General features: G+C 41.2%; 2 protein-coding genes across 4 annotated transcripts in view; both read left to right on the plus strand.

Moving 5' to 3' along the window:
• The window catches only part of ATP6V0A2 (ATPase H+ transporting V0 subunit a2), a 44,437-nt gene extending 33,769 nt beyond the window's left edge, over positions 1-10,668 (plus strand). For all 3 annotated transcript variants that reach the window (XM_072600673.1, XM_072600675.1, XM_072600676.1), the window contains 4 exons: positions 3,994-4,110; positions 5,195-5,312; positions 5,571-5,742; positions 6,781-10,668. In XM_072600673.1, the coding sequence (XP_072456774.1) occupies positions 3,994-4,110; positions 5,195-5,312; positions 5,571-5,742; positions 6,781-6,883 (510 nt within the window). In that variant the 3' untranslated portion in view covers positions 6,884-10,668. The remainder of the gene's footprint in view (positions 1-3,993; positions 4,111-5,194; positions 5,313-5,570; positions 5,743-6,780) is intronic.
• A 2,756-nt stretch (positions 10,669-13,424) lies between these two features.
• DNAH10 (dynein axonemal heavy chain 10) overlaps positions 13,425-20,882 on the plus strand; it is a 152,837-nt gene continuing 145,379 nt past the window's right edge. Inside the window, exons 1-2 of the mRNA XM_072600672.1 lie at positions 13,425-13,712; positions 17,662-17,754. Of these exons, the coding sequence (XP_072456773.1) occupies positions 13,499-13,712; positions 17,662-17,754 (307 nt within the window). The 5' untranslated portion in view covers positions 13,425-13,498. The remainder of the gene's footprint in view (positions 13,713-17,661; positions 17,755-20,882) is intronic.

Consider the following 20,882-nt stretch of genomic DNA (forward strand, 5'->3'; position numbering starts at 1 on the left):
TCCTTCACCCTTGTCTTACAGGAAGAGGTTATCCTTCTTGCTAAGGCAAAGCTTTCCACATGCACAGGTGAGATCATCCCATTCCAGGTGCTCTAGCAGATTCGCCACCTCCATCATTCCACTCTCTCCCTTTTCCTCACTTTCTCCCTGTCTACTTACTGCTTCCCTCCTTCCTATAGACATGTCCCATCTGCAAAAATCCGTATCTGTTGTCTCATATCTCTTCTTTTTTTGTGGCTGAGATCCTTGGGGATACTAATCAGTAGAGATTGTGAGACACATACTGTAACTTCTTCAGTTGGAGTGGTTTTGTGATGGGGACTCTGGTCCTCAGATCGAGCAGCCCTTCAGGGCCCAGCTCCACGCTGAGGGTGTCGTAGTCCTTTTTCTCTGGCTTAGGTTCTTTTCCCTTGATACTTGCCTCTTTGTGTTTTCCCTTTGAAGCTTTTCTGTTCTTTCAGGGAATAATTAATTCCAGATAACTTGGAGATTTGGGAAGCATCATCATTTTTACCCTTCTCCTTCCCCGACTGGAGCGACCAGCCTGATTCTGTGACTGTGCTTCTTTTATGACTTGGTGCTGAAAGAAATACAAGTATAGCGTTACTGTCACTGTTCAGTTCTTCTTGCCCTCCACAGCTGACTGCTGGGAGATAGAACCTTCGTTCCCTGTTACGGTTTTCAAAGGTTTTCATGGTTATCACGGTGGAACTGTTCACTGCACAAAGGGTTCAGTTGACTGAAGTCTTTACCACCTTTTGTCACGTTTTGGCTCTACAGTGTTTACCTTAAATTCCCATCCTGAATCTTCTCTGCTATTAAAATTAATTATCTGATATAGAAAACAAATATGACGTATAAAGTTTCTGAATAAGTAATGGTTTCAGGGTAATGGTCTCCATGTTCCCATCGTCAGGTCAGCTAATCCCTTGGTGACAAAGTGACAAAGGAGTGATTCACAACACCTATTTTTATAACAGAGAAGAGAAATAAGAATTCCAGCAATCTTAGGAAACTTGTTTTGAATATAATTTAATTGGACGAGGCAGATCCATCTGACTAGTTCACTTCTCCCAGGCTTTCTTAACCCAAATACGTCCTGTTTTCAAAAGTGAGATTGCCTTAGGAATCTCTGCCCTGCACCTGTAGCATTTTGTTACCAGAAATCTTGTTTCAAAGGAGGAGAAAGAGAAACTTATGGTTTATTTTAGCAGTTACCCACCCCCTCCTTCCTCTTCTCCCCCCCCCCCCCCCCCCCCATCTTCCAGCTGCCGGAAAGGGAAACCCAACCTTAGAACGTAACACTACTCAGTTTAGACTTAGCCTGGAGCTTAAGAAGAAAGGGAGCTCATCCACTGAGACTGGAAAGGAAAGAGGAACTTACCCTTGAGTCAACCCACCTTGGTGCGGCTGCTGGAAAGGGAAACTGAGCCCTCTAAAGAGCCTAGGATTATTTTATTCCCAGAAAGATATAGGTCTTCCTCTAAATTGTCTGCTGCTAAATGATAAAGTCATATCAGTCTGTCCCCTAAATCTGTAAACTTAAGAAAATATCTCTGTTAGTTTGGCTTAGCCGTGAGGGTTAGCTTTTCCTAAGGAAGGGAATCAAACTAAAAATAAATGAATCAGCACTAACTGATTTCACTGTGTCAGCATTTTTATGTTTCTTGCCAAATCCATTAACCTTCCTTTTTTTAATCCTTGTTGACATTTCTGTTGTGTTTAAGACTTAATCAGCCACTCCTCTTGGAAACTCTTTCCTCCCAGGTTTTCATGGGATTGGCTCGGGTTGGTTGTATCTGTCTGGACATTGTCATGGTCTCCTTTGCTGCATTATTGTCCGTGTCCTGTCTCGTAAGGATCCCCGAAGCTCCAGTTTTTCTTCTTTCTATACTCTTTCTTTTGATGGTCTCATTACTTCCCATGAATTCAGCTATCATCTCTATGTAGATTATTCTCAGGTTGATAGATAACCATTTGTAGCTCTTCCCCCTGCATTCCTCCCCAGATCCACATCACTAATTAACTGCTTATTGTACATTTTCACCGAGATATTCCATAGACATCTTAAAACAAAATTGATTAACTTTTCCCCAGACTCTGCTTTTCTTAACCTACCTATTTTTCTTGAGGGCATTCTATCCTTCCTAGGTCAGAAGCCTCAGAGTCATCCTCGACTCTTTCTTGTCTTTTACAGACCCCACCTCTCCTCGGTCTGTTGCCAGATTTATCAGTTTTGCTTACATAATATCTCTCACAGCCATCACTAGACTTCTGCCCTAACTGAGGCTCTTATCACTTCTCACTTGGACTCTTGCCATGACAAGTTGTTTCCCTGGTTCCAGTCTCCTCTCTCCCCTCTCCCCTTCAGGCCACCCTCCACACAATCTGCAGCTTTGTTATTCTTACAGTACAGGTCTTGCTCAGGACGCTCTAGTGATTTTCTAATCTCTCTAGGATAAAATACAAGTTTTTCTTGCCTTTAAAATCCTTTTTGCTCCCACCTATCATTTTAGACGTCCCACTTTCATTTTATCCAGATTGGCTCACTTTACCCAGGTTGTACCCTGTGCCTGGACTCTTAAGGCCTCTTAAGAGGCCTTCAAGGACTACAGTCTCTAAAAGGCCTCCTTGCCTAGTTGTATTGCCCTCATTTCCAAAATTACTTGGAACATATTTGCTATTTACTTTATTAAATACATGTTTCACCTCAGTAGAATGTAAATTCCTTGAAGGTGTTTGGGATTCACATTTTTTTCTACAAAGATAGAATCTCCAGTACGACTTAAGTGCTTTTTTAATGAATGATTAGATGGATGAATAAGTGAATGAATGAATGAATAAGTGTGTGATACAGCTTTGAGACCTGGTTCAAATTCACCTTTGGTAAGAAGTAGCGTGAGGTGATGACGTCACGGACGACATTATAGAATTGAGTCTTATTAAAGTAAGAGGTGATAGAAGGGTGGGAGAGGGCAGGTGATAAAGAAGTCAAAGGGCTAGTTGTGGACAACTTTTCAAGTAGTTGTGTTGTTGTTGTGGTTGTCCTTCGTTGCCGAAGAAGACCATGCCATCAGAGAAATGATGACGTGACTTGCACTTGACTTTGTTTGGAGTGAGGGAGGGCTGTGCAGGTCACCAGCCTCACTTCTCCTGGGTCCAGTGACCAGATATTCATCAAGTGAAAGGGGATTGGCTGGATTGTCTCTGTGAGTCAAGAGAAGGCTCTTCTGGATTTTCTAGATTGGGACATATTTGTATGAGATTTGAGATGATGACAGTGGCAAGAGAGAGAGATTGAAGATCTGTGAGGTGGAGGATGCTGGAGTGAGGCCCTGAGGGAAATGGGAAGGAATGAGATAAATGACAGGTAGATGGAGTGGTTGGGATCTGTCTTCATTTCAATGAATAAATGGTAGGGGATCATTCTTTGTTTGTGACCAGGGAGAAGGAGAGGGAAAGGGTGGAAGGAAATGGTGAGAAGGTTTGACTAATGCATAGAGGAAGGAAGGGATGATTTATTAAGCACCTGCTATGTGCCAGGCACTGTGCTATGATCCTCACAGTAATCCTGTGAAGTAGGTTTTGCAGTTGTGATGAAACTGAGACAACAGAGATTAAGTGATTTACTCAGGGTCACAAGAATGTTAAACTGTCTGAGACTGGATTTGAACTGACTCCAAGCCCAGTGCTGTATTCACTATGGGATGGGCTGCCTTGGGTGGTAGTTAGAAGTCTTTCTTAGAAGAGACGAGGTGACTAATTGTTGGACATAGAAGGGGTTGGACTGGAAGGACCTCTGGGGGACCTTCTGATTCTGAGAGTCTGTGTTGTTTATTTTTATTCCTGTCTCTCCATTTTCTTTTTATAATTTTTAAATGACTTTTTCTAACCTACTAAGTGCCGAATTGGTCTTTCAAAGGGAACATAACTTTTTTCCTTTTCTTAGGATCATAATGATACTACAACGTGACCTTTTTCTTCTTTTGTTAGAGTGGATATACACTGGTTCGTAAAGACAGTGAAGAAGATGTTTGTTTGCTGGGGGCTCAAAATGTGGAAGAGGGAATTAGCCATTTGGAAAGTGAAGGACGTAAAGATGAAGAGGAGGTAATCTTTTTTAGCTAGTATGCATAATTTGCTTTTTTAACTATATAAGATTCACAGTGGTTTTGACAAAAATAATTATTTGGTACTCTGTAGAAGAAAATGAACTTTTTAATACTCTTTTTAGTAATATATGGTAATTAAATCAAAATTTTAGAATTTTTGTTATTTTAAAGTTTTAGAATTTTAGAATTTTTGTTATTTTAAAGTTTCTTTTCTGTTTATGATAGTGAACTTATAGTTAATTTCTATGTGTGTTTTTTTTGGGGGGGGGTGATGGATCCTATGTTCTCTCAAACCCCTGTCACTGGGTCCTGCATACTTGGAAAACTTTTAATTACGACCTTGGCTATGGACGCTTCTGTCTGTCACCTAAGGACTAAGGGTGGAGGTTCAGTATGAAAGGCTAGGCCAGTAGGTGATGGATTTTTTTCAACTTTAGTACCTAATATAGATCACCAATTAGGGTGTAGAGGAGTTGGAATTTGTATGTATTCCTCTTAGTTTAATTCCAAGTTGTGAACCTTCAGTAAAGATTTTGAATAGTAAAGATTTTAGTATTAAATAAGTTCCTTGATCAATCCATGAACAGTACTTTCAGAATATGTATTGGCCTCTAATTTTTCAAAAATGTGATGGTTATTTAATAATTGGTAAAGTCATTTCAAAGAATTCATTTATTTAATAATTATCCTGAAATTTATTTTTAAATTTACTAATTCATTGAGTAAAGATTCTCTTTTACTATTTATTGGAGGAAAAAAGTTAAATATTTTCAATTTAATTTTGAAAATAGCATAAATCTAGAGGTTCTTAATCTTTTTGTGTTCTTAGCCTTTGACAACTTAGAGAAGCCTCTGGGCACCTTCTCAGAATAATATTTTTAAATGCTTAAAATAAAATATAGAGGCTGACAGAGAAAATTAGTTACATTGAAATACAGTTATCAGAAATATGAAGAAAAAAAGTTCAGGACCCCCATGTTAAGAAGCACTGGCATAAATTCTTGGTGTGTAAAATGAGTGAGTAGTACTTGATACGCTTTGATGAATTAATCTTATGTCTTTATATATATCATCTCTTCTAGTTTAATTTTGGAGAGCTCTTTATGGCTCAAGCAATCCATGCAATTGAATATTGTCTTGGCTGCATCTCCAACACTGCATCATACCTGAGGCTTTGGGCACTTAGTTTAGCTCATGCACGTAAGTCTTCTGCAGTAATCTGTCATTTCCCCCATTATATTTAACTTTTTTTGGATCTTGAGAAACAACTGCTCTTCAAAGCTGATTTGTCCCCATCAAAATGTAAATAGGCTGAATGCACTTTTTTTATTGCTTAGGAACTTCATCTTGGTTCTTTTATCTCCCTGGCTGATTGATTCTTTACAAGAAACCCGAGTCTATAAGCTAGCTCAGTGAACATAATCCTAATTAACTGTGAAAACTCTTTCCTTTTTTTAGAGTTGTCTGAGGTCCTGTGGGCAATGATAATGCGCGTGGGCCTCCGTGTGGACAAAACTTATGGAGTCCTGCTGCTGGTTCCTTTGGTGGCGTTCTTTGCTGTGTTAACAGTCTTCATTCTTTTGGTCATGGAAGGCCTGTCTGCATTTCTTCACGCTATACGGCTTCATTGGTAAGTTTTCCTATTAAGTTTGGTTGTTTTTTTGGCATTAGAATTTTTAGGCATATCTGGTCAAAATTCAGAAACTAATAGTTATGCTAGTCACCTTTTAATGTTTTTTTTCATAATGTATATTTTATTCAAACCTAAGTCAAATGACTTAAGTTGGTTTTTATGGTTAAACTCAAGGTTCACAACTTGGAATTAAACTAAGAGGAAAACTAGTTTTTTTTTCTTTTGAAAAATTATGTAGTATAGATGTAAAAATTGTTTGAATGCTTTCACCCCACTTGATCTTTTTTTTTTTTTAAATTTTTAATTTATTTATTCCCGCTTGATCTTTTAGTCCTTCTTTTAGCAAGCATTTTTAAGGGTCGCTAAGCACATAAGGTTGGGTGCTTGGGGATACAGGACAGAAATGAAACCCTCATGAGGTGGATCATGGCTAGCAGGTAGATTTGCCCTAGAGTCATGTGTGCAGTGCTTTTTTTTAAGAGTATCAATGAAATGACACTGTGTACATTTAGGGGGTATTTAAGCCCAATGTCCCATTATCACACAATAGTGTGATCGGCACTGTATGTAAATACAGATATGTTCTTTTACTAAAACGCTAGTAGTTTCTATTGCATATTAGGCAGATGGGTAGTAATAATTTTATTCACATACAGACATACATATGTACATATACACATACATGTGTACAATGAAATCTTTCCATATAGGATTTATTATGTTTCAAAAAACATTTTGTGGCTTTATTTTTACATTGCTGTTGTTTTCCAAATACTACTTTCCCCAAGGCACTGAGCAGGCCTGAGTAGTGTCTTGTGGCATTACCGCATTTGGGAGTAAAGGCTCATCCTTGAATCATTCTGAATTCTGGTGCTTTAAGGGCTATTTTCCTTTATATTCTGATGTGCTGTGTTCTAAAAGTGGTGGCTTGGCTACAGACAGGTGTTTTTTTCCCCCCACTTCTTGAACGCTGCCACCTGATTAGAACTTGTCTTCTTGAATTAATGTCTCCTTTTTCTTTTTTTGTCTCTGCAGGGTGGAATTTCAGAACAAGTTCTACATGGGTGCAGGCACCAAATTTGCTCCTTTCTCATTTAAATTGCTCTCGTTACAGTGTAATAAAGATGACATGGCATAATTCAGCTGCTGTAACCATGTGCTCTCAGCATGATGGTGAATTATCATGTTATTAAATTTCACTGAAGTAGAATTGATAATCGAAACATGTTCCCCCTTCCCCCCTTTGCCTTATATACTACAGCCAAATAATTCTGTCACTTAGACTGTTTTCTCCTGTTGGATGTCTTGTAAAGCTTATCAGTCTTTAGAGATTTAAATTTCTTTTGACTTGTTTTCATGATGGTCAAATTAAGTCAGTTGTTATATTTTATGTGAATGTTTAGTCTAAAAAAATAGTTGTAGCTTTTGAGGCAGGGGTGGAGGGAGGTTTACTTCTTATGATTGAAGTTATCTTAATAATCTTTATTTCTGTTCATCTGACAAATATACAGCACTCCCTCACCAAAGTTAACTGGTTAATGTAATTTTGGAACAGCTGAAATTAAGCCTTTAAAAAAAACCCAGCTCTAATTAACGAGAAATTCCAAAATAACTTGTACTGGTAGTGTTCGGTTTTTGCCAGTTTTAAACTTGACAGAATGTGTGATCTCACAATCTCTGTGATATGACTGAGGAACCAAGCTCTTCCCTACTTTTTCTTCAGTGTTTTAATTGAGGAAAAATGGGATAAAATTACACTCAACAAATAGTTTTGTTCCATTGCTGAAAAACTGGTAGAGGACTTGTTCCTTTTCTTCTTGCATAAACTCTTGCTGGTGACTGCACGCTGTGAAAGTTGCATCGTGGGGCTGAGCCTTCCTGCCAAGTGTGGAATGAGAAGCTATTATGGAGATGATTGGACTGTAATGACCAGCTTTTGTCTGATGTTACTCAATCCGAAGTTGTTTATATTGAGTGAAGGAAAGGTACAAAGTAACCTTTTGTATATTTTTATAACAAAATGTATATTAAAATATTTTGCCACTGATGGATATACATCTGTGCCATGGAAGCATCATAATTCTATTTTTTTCATTTCAGATTAATTCTGAATAAAGATCTAATTCCCACATAGATTTAGTATTTTAAATTGATTTTCAGTCATTCTGTTTATTTATTTAGAACTAACCCTTATTAAACTGTTGATTGATGATCTCGAATATAAATTCAGCTAATTTATCCATTTGTCATTTTAGCTTTGAATGAACATTTCTCCCCTTTCCATTGAAAATTGTGATCCTCTTTCATGTGGAGTTTTTATTTGAATTATATTCATTGTCATGCTGTTTTAATGTTCTGGATCATAATTTCTAAAATTTGCCATCTGGAATGTATGCACTTTCCTCAAGTTTAAGAAATTTTGGTTTTTGTACTAAATTCCTAAGTCCTCCTGCAGTGCCTCCTTGTGACATGTAGGTGACCGTAGGCTTTTCAGGGAAGTGTTAAGTAGAGTCCAGATTCCAAAGCTCAGGTCCCAGGCACTGGGCTTGTCACTTGCAGAGTACAGGGGGCTGGAGCAAGGACCTGGCTTGGCCCCTCCTGATGAATGCTTTTGACCACTCAACTTAGTTGTGATCTGTTTCAGCAGAGACAATAATGGCCTGGATGAAACAGCAGAGCCTCAAAATTCCCCAGGTGCCAGATTGTCTGTACAGCTGCAGATAACACTGAAGTTGGCACGTTTATTAAAGCTCTCGATTTGTGATCCTGCTTGAACAGTCTGGTGTGCTAATTGAGGTGATGGTATCAGTGCACTCAGAAAAGAGGAGAGTGTTCCACAGTAGTGGGCTGAGAGATGTGGGCATTGAAAGATGCAGGTGTTACCCTGACTTTGAACCTTTAAAATTATAAGAAATAATTCAGTGCAGACATTTGATGGGGAATTAGCTGATTTAAATTAGCATTTCTTTATCATCTCTTGTCTGACTTGCAGATACAGAGCAGTAATACAATTGAAATTCCAGATTTTATTATAGCCAAGTTCCTCCTAGAAAGTTTCTGATTCTTTAATATTGAGTTTCTAAAATTATCATTTCTAATTCATCCCTAGGAAATCACATTGAAACCAGTACCATTCAGTGTTAGTGGGATTTTAGTGGCTGAATGAAAAATGCCAGTGCTCTTTTCAGAGTGCTAAGTAAACGACAGTATCTGCTGGGATCCATTCACTGGTTCATTGCGGTGACTTTCGAAACAAACCTCATGGTCTCTTGAGCAGGAGGTGAAGGTTACCTTGTCAAATTAGAGTCAAAGAAAGTATCAGGGTATGCAGAATTTAGTTATATAAAGTGATTTTTTTTTTAATCTCCACTTTGGTGAATGTACCCTCCCTGGAAATCTAATTGTTTCAGGGTCTTAAGATTCCAGAAAATACGTTTTATGACTTGAGAAGTTCTTGCCATGTGGCTAGAAAAGTAGCTCTCTCTGTTGTGTAAGCTGTTTGATAGTCTTGTATGCATTTTAGTTGTAAAATGTAAATTTTATCTACATGATGAGAAATGTGAAAAAGGGTGAGCCAACTAGGTGATTCGAAATATGGATGCTGGGCATTGTGTAGACCAGTGGTGTCAAACTCAAATGAAACGAATCCCTGCCAAATGCATATTGACTTAGAAAATCACGAGTTAACATCATCTGTGTTGCTTTGTATCTTTATTTTGTTAATCACTTCTCGTTTACATTTAGTCTGGTTTATACAGCACTGGATGGCTTCGTAGTTTGGCATCTCAGTTGTAGAAAAAACATCTCAATTTTTGATAAATGAAAAACTTAAAATGCCAAGGCATTGCTTCACAGCAAGTAATCAGAAAATAGAAATTTACTGCAATCAGCCAGAAAGCTGGACTTAGACACCTGCATTGGCAAAATTGGGCTCTTCAATCGGAGAGTTAGAGGGTGCTAAAGAGGTGGGTGTTATACACTGAGTTGTTGGACCTTCATTCTGTATTTACGGTTGCTTCAATGAATGCTGTTTGATGTTAATTTGTAGGAGTATCTATCTGGAATACTACTCCAGTGTCTCCTTTTAAAATTCAGTGAGCTGCAAAGGCTAAGATAAGGCATTATAAAGTCAGTATATGTGTGTATACACGTGTATAAACACACTCATGCACATGTATACATATGTATCTACACATGTGTGTATGAGACATGGGGATAGGGAGTTTCCAGGTGAGGAAACTCCCTCCACCAATGCAGGTTGGCACCTTTTCTGCACCTTACGGTCTTTGCAAGGTGCCTGAAGCACTAACTGGGCAAGTCACTTGCCCAGAGCCAGTATGAACTGGAGATAGGACTTGAGTCCAGGTCTTCCTGGCTTTAAGTCCAGCTTTCTATCCACTACACCATGCTGCCTCTCATTGTTATAATAGGAAGTTTAACTATTTAATTATTCATTATGCCTGACTAATTTTGGATCTAAAACTGTGAAGTATGCATTAAACAAATGCTAATTTCTCAGATTCTAGTCTATTTTAAATAAGAACATTTTCTAGTTTGCATGCCCATATATTGGCATTGAGGTTAATGCTAGGAATGAGACACGCCTTCAGTGCTGAGATTAAAATAAAGGTATTCAGTCAACACATACTGGGGTCAGGCCATTGGAGGTTACTGCGTGCTTAGAAATCATTAAGGCATTAGAAGAGGACAATAGTAGTTGGACAGTAAACTCCAAAGGAAAGGCTAGAGTTTTATTGGAGACAACTTTAGTGACTGGAGAAACAGTTGTGAGGGGGAAGAGACAGTGGAGAATTCAGCCAGAGTACTCCTTAATATGTACAGTAATTGAAAGTGCATCTTCCTGTCAGTATTTGGATGTTGAACATGACTTTATTCAACAAAAATAAATATTTTTTAAAAATGTGGGTGTATTGCTTTGTTGAATCCTGACATATTTGGAAAGCCATAAATCTTGACTACCTCCCCTAAAGAAAAAAATAACTAAACATTTACTGGAGACAATTTGTGAGAAGACATGAAGGCAGTCCCATCTGGATTTCCTGTTTCTTTGGGAGAGTGTGAAGGGGGAGGTACGTGAGGGGGTGTCTAAAGTTGCAATAGCAAAGCTGAATTGTCTCTTGTACGTGAGGTTCTGAGTGAGGCTCGGGGTGAGGGAGGTGGGATACAAGAATCTCAGAGTTCAGTTTCTAAGAAACCAATCCAAAAAACATTACATTAAGTCCAACTTGATAGATACACATTGGGATTACTTGGTGCTCTCCAGGATCCAAGGCGGGGGGGGGGTTTGCTTCCTACAGGGAATCATGGCAAGGAGTGTTGAATTGGGTTTGACAGGATTGGGAGGAGCTCATTTGGGTTTCAGAGAGGTACAGACTGAGAAGCCACATCTTAGTCTTCCTCCTTCCCTAGTTGATGTAGCCCCACTTTGGTTATTAAAGTGAGTTTGGGGGAGAGGAAAGAAAAGAAAAAAGGATGTTTAGCCTATAGTGGGTGAACAGTAATTTGCTATTACAGAAACATAGTTCATGAATCATTAAAAGTTTATTAAACCCCCATTATGTGCCAGGCACTGCTCTGTGAGGAAACTACAAAGACAACGAATGAAAATATACCGGTCCAAGAGCCTACTACATTCTATGGGGGAGATGAAATGTACGTGCTCTCTCTATACAAAACTTGAAATAAATGCCAAGTATTTGGGGGAGTGTGGGGGGCAGGGGAGAGAAAGGAAAAAGGCATCGAGGCAGATATAGTGCCTTGTGGGAGGAAGAATAAGGAGGCCAGGGGAGTAAAATGTAAGAAGAAAGATAGGAAAGGACCAAGTGATGAACTTATAAAAGATTTTGTATTTGACCCTGGAGGTAATATGAAGTCGCTGCTATTTATTGAACAGACAATAATGTGGTCAGGCTTGTCACTTAGATAACTAGTGTGTGGACTGTAACAGGGAGGGGACTGAGGCAGGGAGACCAGGCAGTAGAGTAAGCCATTGCAGTCACAGATAGGAGGGCATGAGGTCTGCTCCTTCCGCCATGCCATCGTGGTGGAAGGGTCAGAGGAGAGAAGGGAACTTTGAGGGCCAATGCAAAGGTGGAATTGATGGCACTTGGCAATTGGATGTTGGGGGTAGAGCATGCAGAGGAGAATCCAGAATGATGCCTAAGTGGAAAGATTGGGAGATTGGGAGGAATTATTAAGCACCTGTTATGTGCCCCTTGTGGCTGAACTTGAGAAGGCCATTTACTATAGAGGTCTCCACCTTCTCTCTCAGCCTCCTCTGATGTGACTTCTGAGGTACCAGTGATCTCTTTCCTTAGTCTCCATTCCCTTCCACCTCTCTGCTGCCTTGGACACTACTGACCACCTTCTGGATTCTCTTGGGACACTGCTCTCTTGGTAATCCCTATCTCAGTCTCCTTTGCTGGATCTGAATCCAGGAGATGCCCTCAAAACTCTGTCCCGGCTCCTCTTCCCACTCTATTTCACTTGGTGATCTCATAATCTGGAGATTTAATTATCATCTCTCTGCTAATGAGTCTCATCACATTTCCAACTACCTATTAGCTCCAACTGGATGACGTACAGATCTCTTAAACATAATGTGTTTTATGACTGAACTAGGAACTAGTCTTTTCCCTCTAAATTCTCTCCTCCTAACTTTCCTGTTGCTATTCCCCAGGCTTGCAGCGTAGGTGATTTTACCATTATAACACATCTCAGATTTTCCTCCTTCTCTCTGACTGCCACCCTGCTGGTACAGCCCTCATCCCCCACACTTGGATGTTGCAATAGCTGCTGGGGAGGTGGGTGTGCCTGCCTCAAGTCTCCCCATCCCCACTCCATCTCTATTTAGCCACTTAAATGATCTTTCTAAAGTGCAAGAAATCCTCCTACTCAGTAAACTCCAGGTATCTCTGGCATTCAAAGACCTTCATAACCTCCCACCTTTAATCCCTCCATTGACCCAGGCCTCCCTGCTTTTGCACTGTCTCTCCACTCCAGGCATTTTCACTGGCTGTCCCCCTCACGTCTGGAGTGTTCTCCTGCCTCATCTCTGCTTACTTAACTCCCTGGCTTCCTAGGAGGAAATCCCAGCTAAAATCCCCCCTCCTACAAGAAGCCTTCCCCAAACCCTCTTAAGTCTAGTGACTTCCCTCTCCTCTGTTAATGACTTCTCAGTTTTCCTGTCTTTAGCTAGTTTGTACATGTTTCCTGTTGTCTCCCTATTAGACTGTGAGCTCCTTGAGAGCAGCAACAGTTTTTGATCCGTTTTTGTGTTCCCAGCGTTTAGCGCAATGCCTGGCACATAGCAAGCGCTCAATTGCTTACTGACTTCCCGGCGGGCATTGTGCCTTAAAGCGCTTATGGACTGGGATACCAGCACATCACTGCAGGCTAGAGGGACAGGTAGTATAAGCTGTCTCTCATGGGCCAGAATGGCAAGCTTGGACCTGGGCAACTCAAGTCTCAAAACACGACCAGGCAATGACACCTTCCTCAACAGCCCAGTCCAAGAGGTGGGACCATATCTTTAAATCTGAGGCATCGTGAATCTCCTTCCGCTGTAGACAGAGACCCACTTGGAGAAGTAGGTCCGGCAGCCCCCGCGTCTTGTGGCGCGGAGGCGGCGGTTGCCAGGGGCGGAGGCGGCGGTTGCCAGGGACGCCGTGGCCGCAGTCGGCGCTCGGGCTGAGACTCCTTGGGAAGGTGTGGAGGTGAGGCTGGCAGCGACATGGACGACCTGCGGGTGGAATGGATGCGGGACCGGGTGTATCTCGCCTTTGACCTCACCGAACCGGAGTATTTCCTTGAACTGATAAACCGGAACGACGGCGAGGCGGAGGATGAGATTCTGCACTTCTTGAACCAGAGCTCGGAGGAGGAGAGCGCCGCTGCGATCTTCTTCTACCGGCTCGTGCTCTCCGAGGAGGTGGAGGTGGAGATAGGTGAGGGCCAGACCCTCGCCTGCCCCCGGCCCCCTGCCCTCCCTCCGCACGGCGAGGCACGCGTGCAGGCACCGAACTGGGCACAAAACGAGCAGGCCCAGTCCCTGCCCTCAAGAACCTTAGATTCTCTCAAGGAGATACAGCACGTGTCCAGATGAGAAAATACAAAGTATCTGCCAAGTGATACAAAGTAATTTAAGAAGAAGAGAGTTCTCAGGGTATCGGAAAGGGCTTGGATGCTAGGAGACAGGAGGACGCTTAGAATGGGGGAGTGCACGGATGCAGGGGTAGGAGCCAGATCGCTGGGGGCTCTACCTGCCAGGCTGAGGATTTAGGATTTTCTCACAGAGGAAACTGGTCCTCAGCAGTACATGTCCTCATACTTTATATATGCCCTTCTGAGTCTCCATGCATGTGTATGAACCCAGTGCCCATGTTTGTGTCTCCTCGGCCCCTTTTCTATTTGTGTCTCCTGTGATCTTGCACCATATCTGTCCACTCTTGTGCTCTATTTTGTGGGCACCAGGTGTTTCCTATGTCACTGTGTCTCTTGTAGCCATGGTATCTATCACTTAATCAACAAACGTTTATTAAATGTATGTTATGTGCCTCACACTGTGTTAGCTCTTGGGTTTCCAAAGGCAACAGTAAAAGTCTTTGTGTCTGTACAGGCAAAATAGATATAATATGACTTGAGTGGGGGTGGGGATGGAGAGACCTGAGGCTAGGGAATTGAGAATGGAGTGTTTGGGCTGGATCTTGACGGAAACTAGGGATTCTAGATAAAAAGGGAATGTCCTGAGATAGCTCCTGTAGGTGTGGGAGATGGCTTGTCATGCATAAAGACCACTAAGGCAAGGTGTATTGGGGCCAGGAGCTTGTGTTGTATCCTAGAGGTCCATCATAGTGTCATTCCTTTATTCATCAAAATGGATAGTATTGGTAAGGTGCTTTGCAAACCTGAAAGCATAATCATCAATAAATGGTTGGCTGTTATTATTATCATCCATGTTGTGTCATTCAGAGGAGTATACCCTCAGCACCTTGGAGAGAAGCTTCCCTGTGCAGGATTTACATGTATAAGATCTGCTCAGGGGAGAAAGCACAGGCACTACCTGTACTGCTTAGCTTCCCTGAATATATTATGCATAGCAGCTAGGTGGCACAGTGGATAGACTGCTGACTCTGGGGTCAGAGAGACTCATTTTGCTGAGTTCAAAACTGGCCTCAGATGCTTAACCATGTGATTCTGAGCAAGTCACTTACTGTTTGCCTCAGTTTGCTCATCTGTAAAATGATCTGGAGAAGGAAATGACAAACCACTCTGGTGTCTTTGCCAAGAAAACCTTAAGATGAACTCATGAAGAGTCAGACATGACTGAACAATAATAAATAATATAGTCAGAGTAAATACAAGGGAGTTTGAGGAGGGAATGCACTAGTAACTGGGGGTTATAAAGAAAGGCCTCAAGTAGAAAGTAATAATTGAGCTGAATCTTGAAGGAAATGAGACAGAGACAGATAGAGATAGAGAGCCATGGGGACAGAAAGTATTATAAGCATAATGCTATGACTCTAAGACCTGACTTCTTAACCTGAGGTCTGTGAACAACTTGTTTTTAAATTTTTTTTATAACTATTTCAATATAATTGGTTTCCTTTGTAATCTTATATATTTTATTTTATGTACATTATTCTAAAACTAATCCCTAATCCTTCCTTAAACTTCCCATGGCTCCTCCTGACCCCATGTTCTCAGCTGAGAACCTTTTCTCACATTTCACTGAAAAAGCTGAGGCCATTCACCAAAAGCTCTTTTTTCTCTCATCTGCCTTACATACCTTCTTCCACTATTTCCTCCTTCACTCCTGTCTCACATGAAGAGGGGACCGTTGTTCTTGTCAAAGTAAACACATCTATATGTTCAAGTGATCCCATTCTCTCCCATCTTTTTCAGCAGATTGCTTCTTCCATCATCCCCACTCTTTCACTAATCTTCAATGTTTTTCTTCTACCGACTGCTTCCTAAACATGTCCATGTCTTCTCCATCCTTTAAAAAAAAATCACTTAATGTTCCTTAACCATCCCCACTAGCTATCATCTCATAACTCTCCTCTTCTTCTTGTCTAAACTTCTTGAGAAAGTTGTCTTCTTCTTCCTTTCCTCTCACTCTTTTCTTAACTTTCTTCACTCTGGCTGCTAACCTTATCATTCAACGGATATTACTCTCCCGGCAGTTACCAAGGATCTCTAAATCGTCATATCTAATGGTCTTTTCTCAATTCTCATTGTTCTTGACCTCTCTACAGCTTTTGAGACTCACTCACTGTCTTTTCCTCGATACTCTTTAGGTTTGAGGGACACTACTTCCTCCTGGTTCTTCAACCTATCTGTCTTAGTCTCCTTTGCTGGATCTTCATCTAGATCATGCCTGATAACTGGGAGTGGCCCCCAGGCTCTTTTCTCTTCTCCCTCAAGACTTTTTCACTTGGCAATCTCATCAGCTCCCATGGATTCGTCATTTGTATGCAGATCTGCTTTTCCAGTCTTAACCTTTCTCCTGACCTCTAGTCTTACATCTCCAACTGCCTATTACGCATCTCAAACTGGCTGTATTAGAGACATCTTAAACTCACCATGCCCCAAACTGTCCCCATTATCTTGTCTCCCAAACCTCCCCTCTTCTCAGGTTCCCTGTCGCTGTCCAGAGTAACACCATCCTCCCAGTCCCTCAGGCCTCAAACCTAGGTGCCATGCTCAACTCATCATTGTCTCTTACCTGTATATTCAATTTATTGCAAAGTCCTGTGCATTCCACTTTTACAACATCTGTCCTCTGACATTTCCACCACCTTATGTATTAGATGAATTAGAAATGTATTAGATGGTTCCAATTAGTCAGAGTGAGGTTCCAGGAAGTATGATCAATAAAGTACAGGCTCCTTCTTACCTCATGTCAGGACTATTGCAATAGCCTTCTAATTGGTCATCCCATCTCAAATTTCTCCTCATTCTGGTTGATTTACCACCATCACAGTTATTCTTCTTAAAGTTCAGGTCTAACCAGTACCTTCCCTACCTTGAAAAACTCCACTGGCTCCCTGGGATCAAACATAAATTCCTTGTTTGGCTTTTAAAGCTTGTTAGAACCCAGTCCCTCCTACCTTTCCAGTCTTCTTATACCGTACTGCCCCCTTTATGTACTCTGTGATCTAGTAACACTGACCTCCTCGACTTTCCTTGCACAAGACATTCTGTGTCTCCAGACTTTGTACATTTTTACCTGCCTGTCATGCTTACCTTTCTCACCTCTCCTTCCTGGCTTTCCTCAAGGCTCAACTGAAACCCCACCTTCTGCAAGAAGCCTTTCCTGATCCCCCTTAATTCTAGAGATTTCCCTCAGAGATTGTCGCTAATTTACACATCCCCCAAGGTAAGGCATGAACCTATGACCCTGCAACTGAGACCCGTGCTCTACCCACTGTGCTAGTGGGCAGCTAGGGGATGCAGTAGACAGAGAGTCTAGTCTGGCTTGGAGTCAGGAAGACCTGAATTCAAATCTAGCCTCAGACACTTACTAGCTGTGTGACCCTGGGCAAGTCACTTAACCTTGTTTGCCTCAGTCACTAATTTTTGAGCACAGTTGTTTGTGTACTGTCTCTCCCATTAGACTGTGACCTTCCTGAGGGCAGGGACTGTTGGGAAGTCTCTTTGTATCCTCAGTGCTTAGCACAGAGCCTGATGCCTAGTGAGTAATTCATAAATGCTTGTTGACTGACGTAATGTCTGAGCAGTTGTCCCCAAGCCTCAGTAGACTGCCGCAAAGGATTGATAACATGGGAGGGGTAAGAAAAAATTCTTGCTCTAAGGAAAGGAACAATTATAGGCATTCCTTGCTATGTGACATTGTTTTAAAATATTTCTTTTCTTTTCATTTGGGCTATGAAGATGTTCCAGGAGTTCCATCATCGGAAGAGGAAGAAGAGGAGGAAGATTTAACCAGCCAGACCTCTGGAGTAACGTCAGTGGACAGGAGTACAGGTGCAGTGCCCTAGGAATAAATAAATAAATTGTGGCGTATGAATGTATGAACCCAGAGCAGGATGGTTCTCTGGGAACCCCTGTTCAGACTCGATCTTGGTTCTTAGAAACATTCTAAGCCTAAACATTATTATACCAAGTGACCTTGCTTTTCTGTTTTTTTCTTACTAAATCACTCTGTCATGGAAATGCTGGATGTATTATTGGAAAAGGGATATGGCATAAAGTCATTCTAACACAGCAAAGGGGAAATTTTATCTAGAGGTTGAGATGTAGTGCTAGATTTGTAGCCCAGAAGACCTGAGTTCAAATTCTGCCCCAGACACTTACTAGCTATGTGATCTTGGGCAAATTACTTACCCTCTCTGAGTCTCAGTCATCTCATCTGTAAAATGGAAATAACAGCAGCACCCACTTCCCAGGGTTGTTGTGAGGACCAGGGGAGATAACACATGTAAAGTGTTCTGCAAACCTTGGGAAAAGGGATATAGAGAAATCCTAAATGAGGAAATTCCATCTTCCTATTCAGGTCAGCATCTTCTACAATATATAGCTTTTCTTTTTTAAGATTCCATCTTTTTTAATAGTATTTTTTCCCCAATTACATGTAAAACCAATTTTTAGCATTCATTTTACAAAATCTTGAGTTCCAAATTTTTCTCCCTCTTTTCTTCCTAAAATGGTAAACAATTTGATATAACATATAGCCTTAGAGAGTTGACTCAAGTACTGAGACATCAGATCATCATTCAGGAACCTGGAGGTGGCTTTTCTTCTAGAGAATTTCCTAGGAATGGTTTTGATTCGATAATAATAATGATACTTTCATTTGTATGAGCTTTCTCCTGAGAGAGCACTGACTTGACCCCTTTCTACCCAGCAACTCTACCTCCATGCCACCATTAGTAACTTACGAGGAGGGCAGGGGCATCGCCAGTCATTCTGATCTATATCTGGTCACTGGACTCAGATGGCTCTGGAGGATGAAGTGAGGCTGGTGACTTTGCACAGACCTCCCTCACTTAAATCCAGTTCACCTTCCTGATGTCATGATCCTCTTCAAGAATGAAGGACAAGCCACAACAGAAACTCACTGATATGGGCAGGTTCCAGATGTGGGATTCCACTGATCTAGGGAACTTCCAGGTGAGGAAGCTCCCTCTTCCAATTTTTATTGACAACTTCTTTACTGCACAGAGTGATAGGGATCTGCCTGGGGCACTTAGAAGTTAGGTCATTTGCCCAGGGTGGGTCAGAAGGCAGACTTGAACTCAGATTTTCCAGACTCAAGAGGCCAATTCTCCATCAACTATACCCTGCTGCCTCACAGTTCTTATTTATGCCTTTTCAGAAACATGAGAATCATTTTCCAGTGTAGAATCTGTCTTTCTAACAAAGAATGATTGGAGCAAAACTCAATTATTAAGCTCCTCCTGTGCACAGAGCACTATACTAGGCTCTACGGGAGAAATGAAAGTTAGATAAAATGTGTGGACTGTCCTCAAGGATATATCAGTCCATTAAGATGATATGACAAATGGATAGATAATTATAATTTTAAATAAAATATATTAGAATGTCACCAAAATGTATTATTGGAGAGAGTTATTGGCTAAGGGAAATCAGGGAGGGTTTCCAGGAGGAAAGGGTATTGAATTTTTCTTTTGAGCATAAATACGAGCTCCACAAGTAGAGTGTAAGAGGGGAATTCATGGGACAGGTAGAATAGAGGAATGGAGGTAGGGAGAGGCAGGGAAAGTGGGTGGCTTGGGACAGAGAACAGTTCAATTTGATTAAATTAAGACATAATGTCCAGGACAAGGGGAGTGATGATTATGTCATCTTCTTCCTTGGTCAGAGCATGTCTGGAGCCTTATATTCAATCTTAGATGCCCCATTTTAGGCAGGGTATTGCCAAGCTGGAATGTGTTCAGATGCAGATAACCACGCTGTTGAGGAGATTGGACATCACGTTACGTGAAGATCAGTTGAAGGAACCTGAGATGTGCAATTCAAAGAACAGAAAATTTATGTGGTTCAGGTACATGATCTTGTTTTCAAAGTTAGCACAAGCAGCAGGGAATTGATCCATACTTTGTTACATCTCAGCTTTAGAGGTTGCGTTGACTGCACAATCATCTGCAAACAGAAAATCATGCACCAACTCTCCCTCCACTTTGGTCTTGGCTTGTAGCCTTTTCAAGTTGGAGAATTTATCATCAGTGTGGTAACTGACCTGTGTTCATCCTCCCTGAAAGCTTAAACACAGGTGCTCCATCAGCTACCACCACACCATTCATACATGGAACCATCAGATACAGCAAATGGAGAAGTTCTGAATGCTATGGATAAGTTCACTTACCTTGGTAGTGTACTTTCCCGGGATGTGCACTTTGATATTGAGGTTGATGCATGCATTGTCTTTGAAGATTTGAAGTAAGAAACAGAACAATCCCTTGCTTGTTCTTGAGAAGCTCACATTCTCCTGGGGACAAAGCAGCATACACGCAGGGAAGTGTGCAGCAGACAGGGTTGGGGAGATCCTGTGTCTAGTCCAACCTCTTCATTCAACTGAAACCTGTAAAGATCGCCCAAGGTCATTCAAGTTGTGTAGGGTAGGTTTTGAGGATCAGATTCCAAAGCCTCTTTCCATTATACCCCACCTCAGAGAGAGGTACAGGAGATTGAGGATTGAAAAAGTCATTAAATTAGGTGATTAGGAGAGCACTGATGACCTTCAAGAGAGAATTTCCATAGATCCTGCCAGATTACAAGCTGTTAAGAGAGTAAGTTGAAGAAAGTTGAAGTAGAAGCATAGATATCTCTTACCAAAAATTTGACATCAAGTGGTGGGAGAGATGGGAAAACAGCTGAACAGCTTGGGGATGGTCAAGGGAAGAGGTTTTTTGGGGGAACTAGGGAGTCCTTGCATGTTTGTGGTCAGATGGGAAGGTAAAAACTAAAGCTCAGAGTCACTGAGAAAGCAGGAAAGGTTGTGATCAATAATAATCTCATATTTAAAGTGTGCAGAGTACATGATATAGTGAGTGCAAGTAGGGTTATCCTCATTTTACAGACTAGGAAACCAAGGCTCAGAAAGGTGTAGGCAGATTGTGAATAGCAGATGT

Source organism: Notamacropus eugenii, chromosome 4, assembly GCF_028372415.1.
Source record: "Notamacropus eugenii isolate mMacEug1 chromosome 4, mMacEug1.pri_v2, whole genome shotgun sequence".
NCBI classification, from domain to species: domain Eukaryota; kingdom Metazoa; phylum Chordata; class Mammalia; order Diprotodontia; family Macropodidae; genus Notamacropus; species Notamacropus eugenii.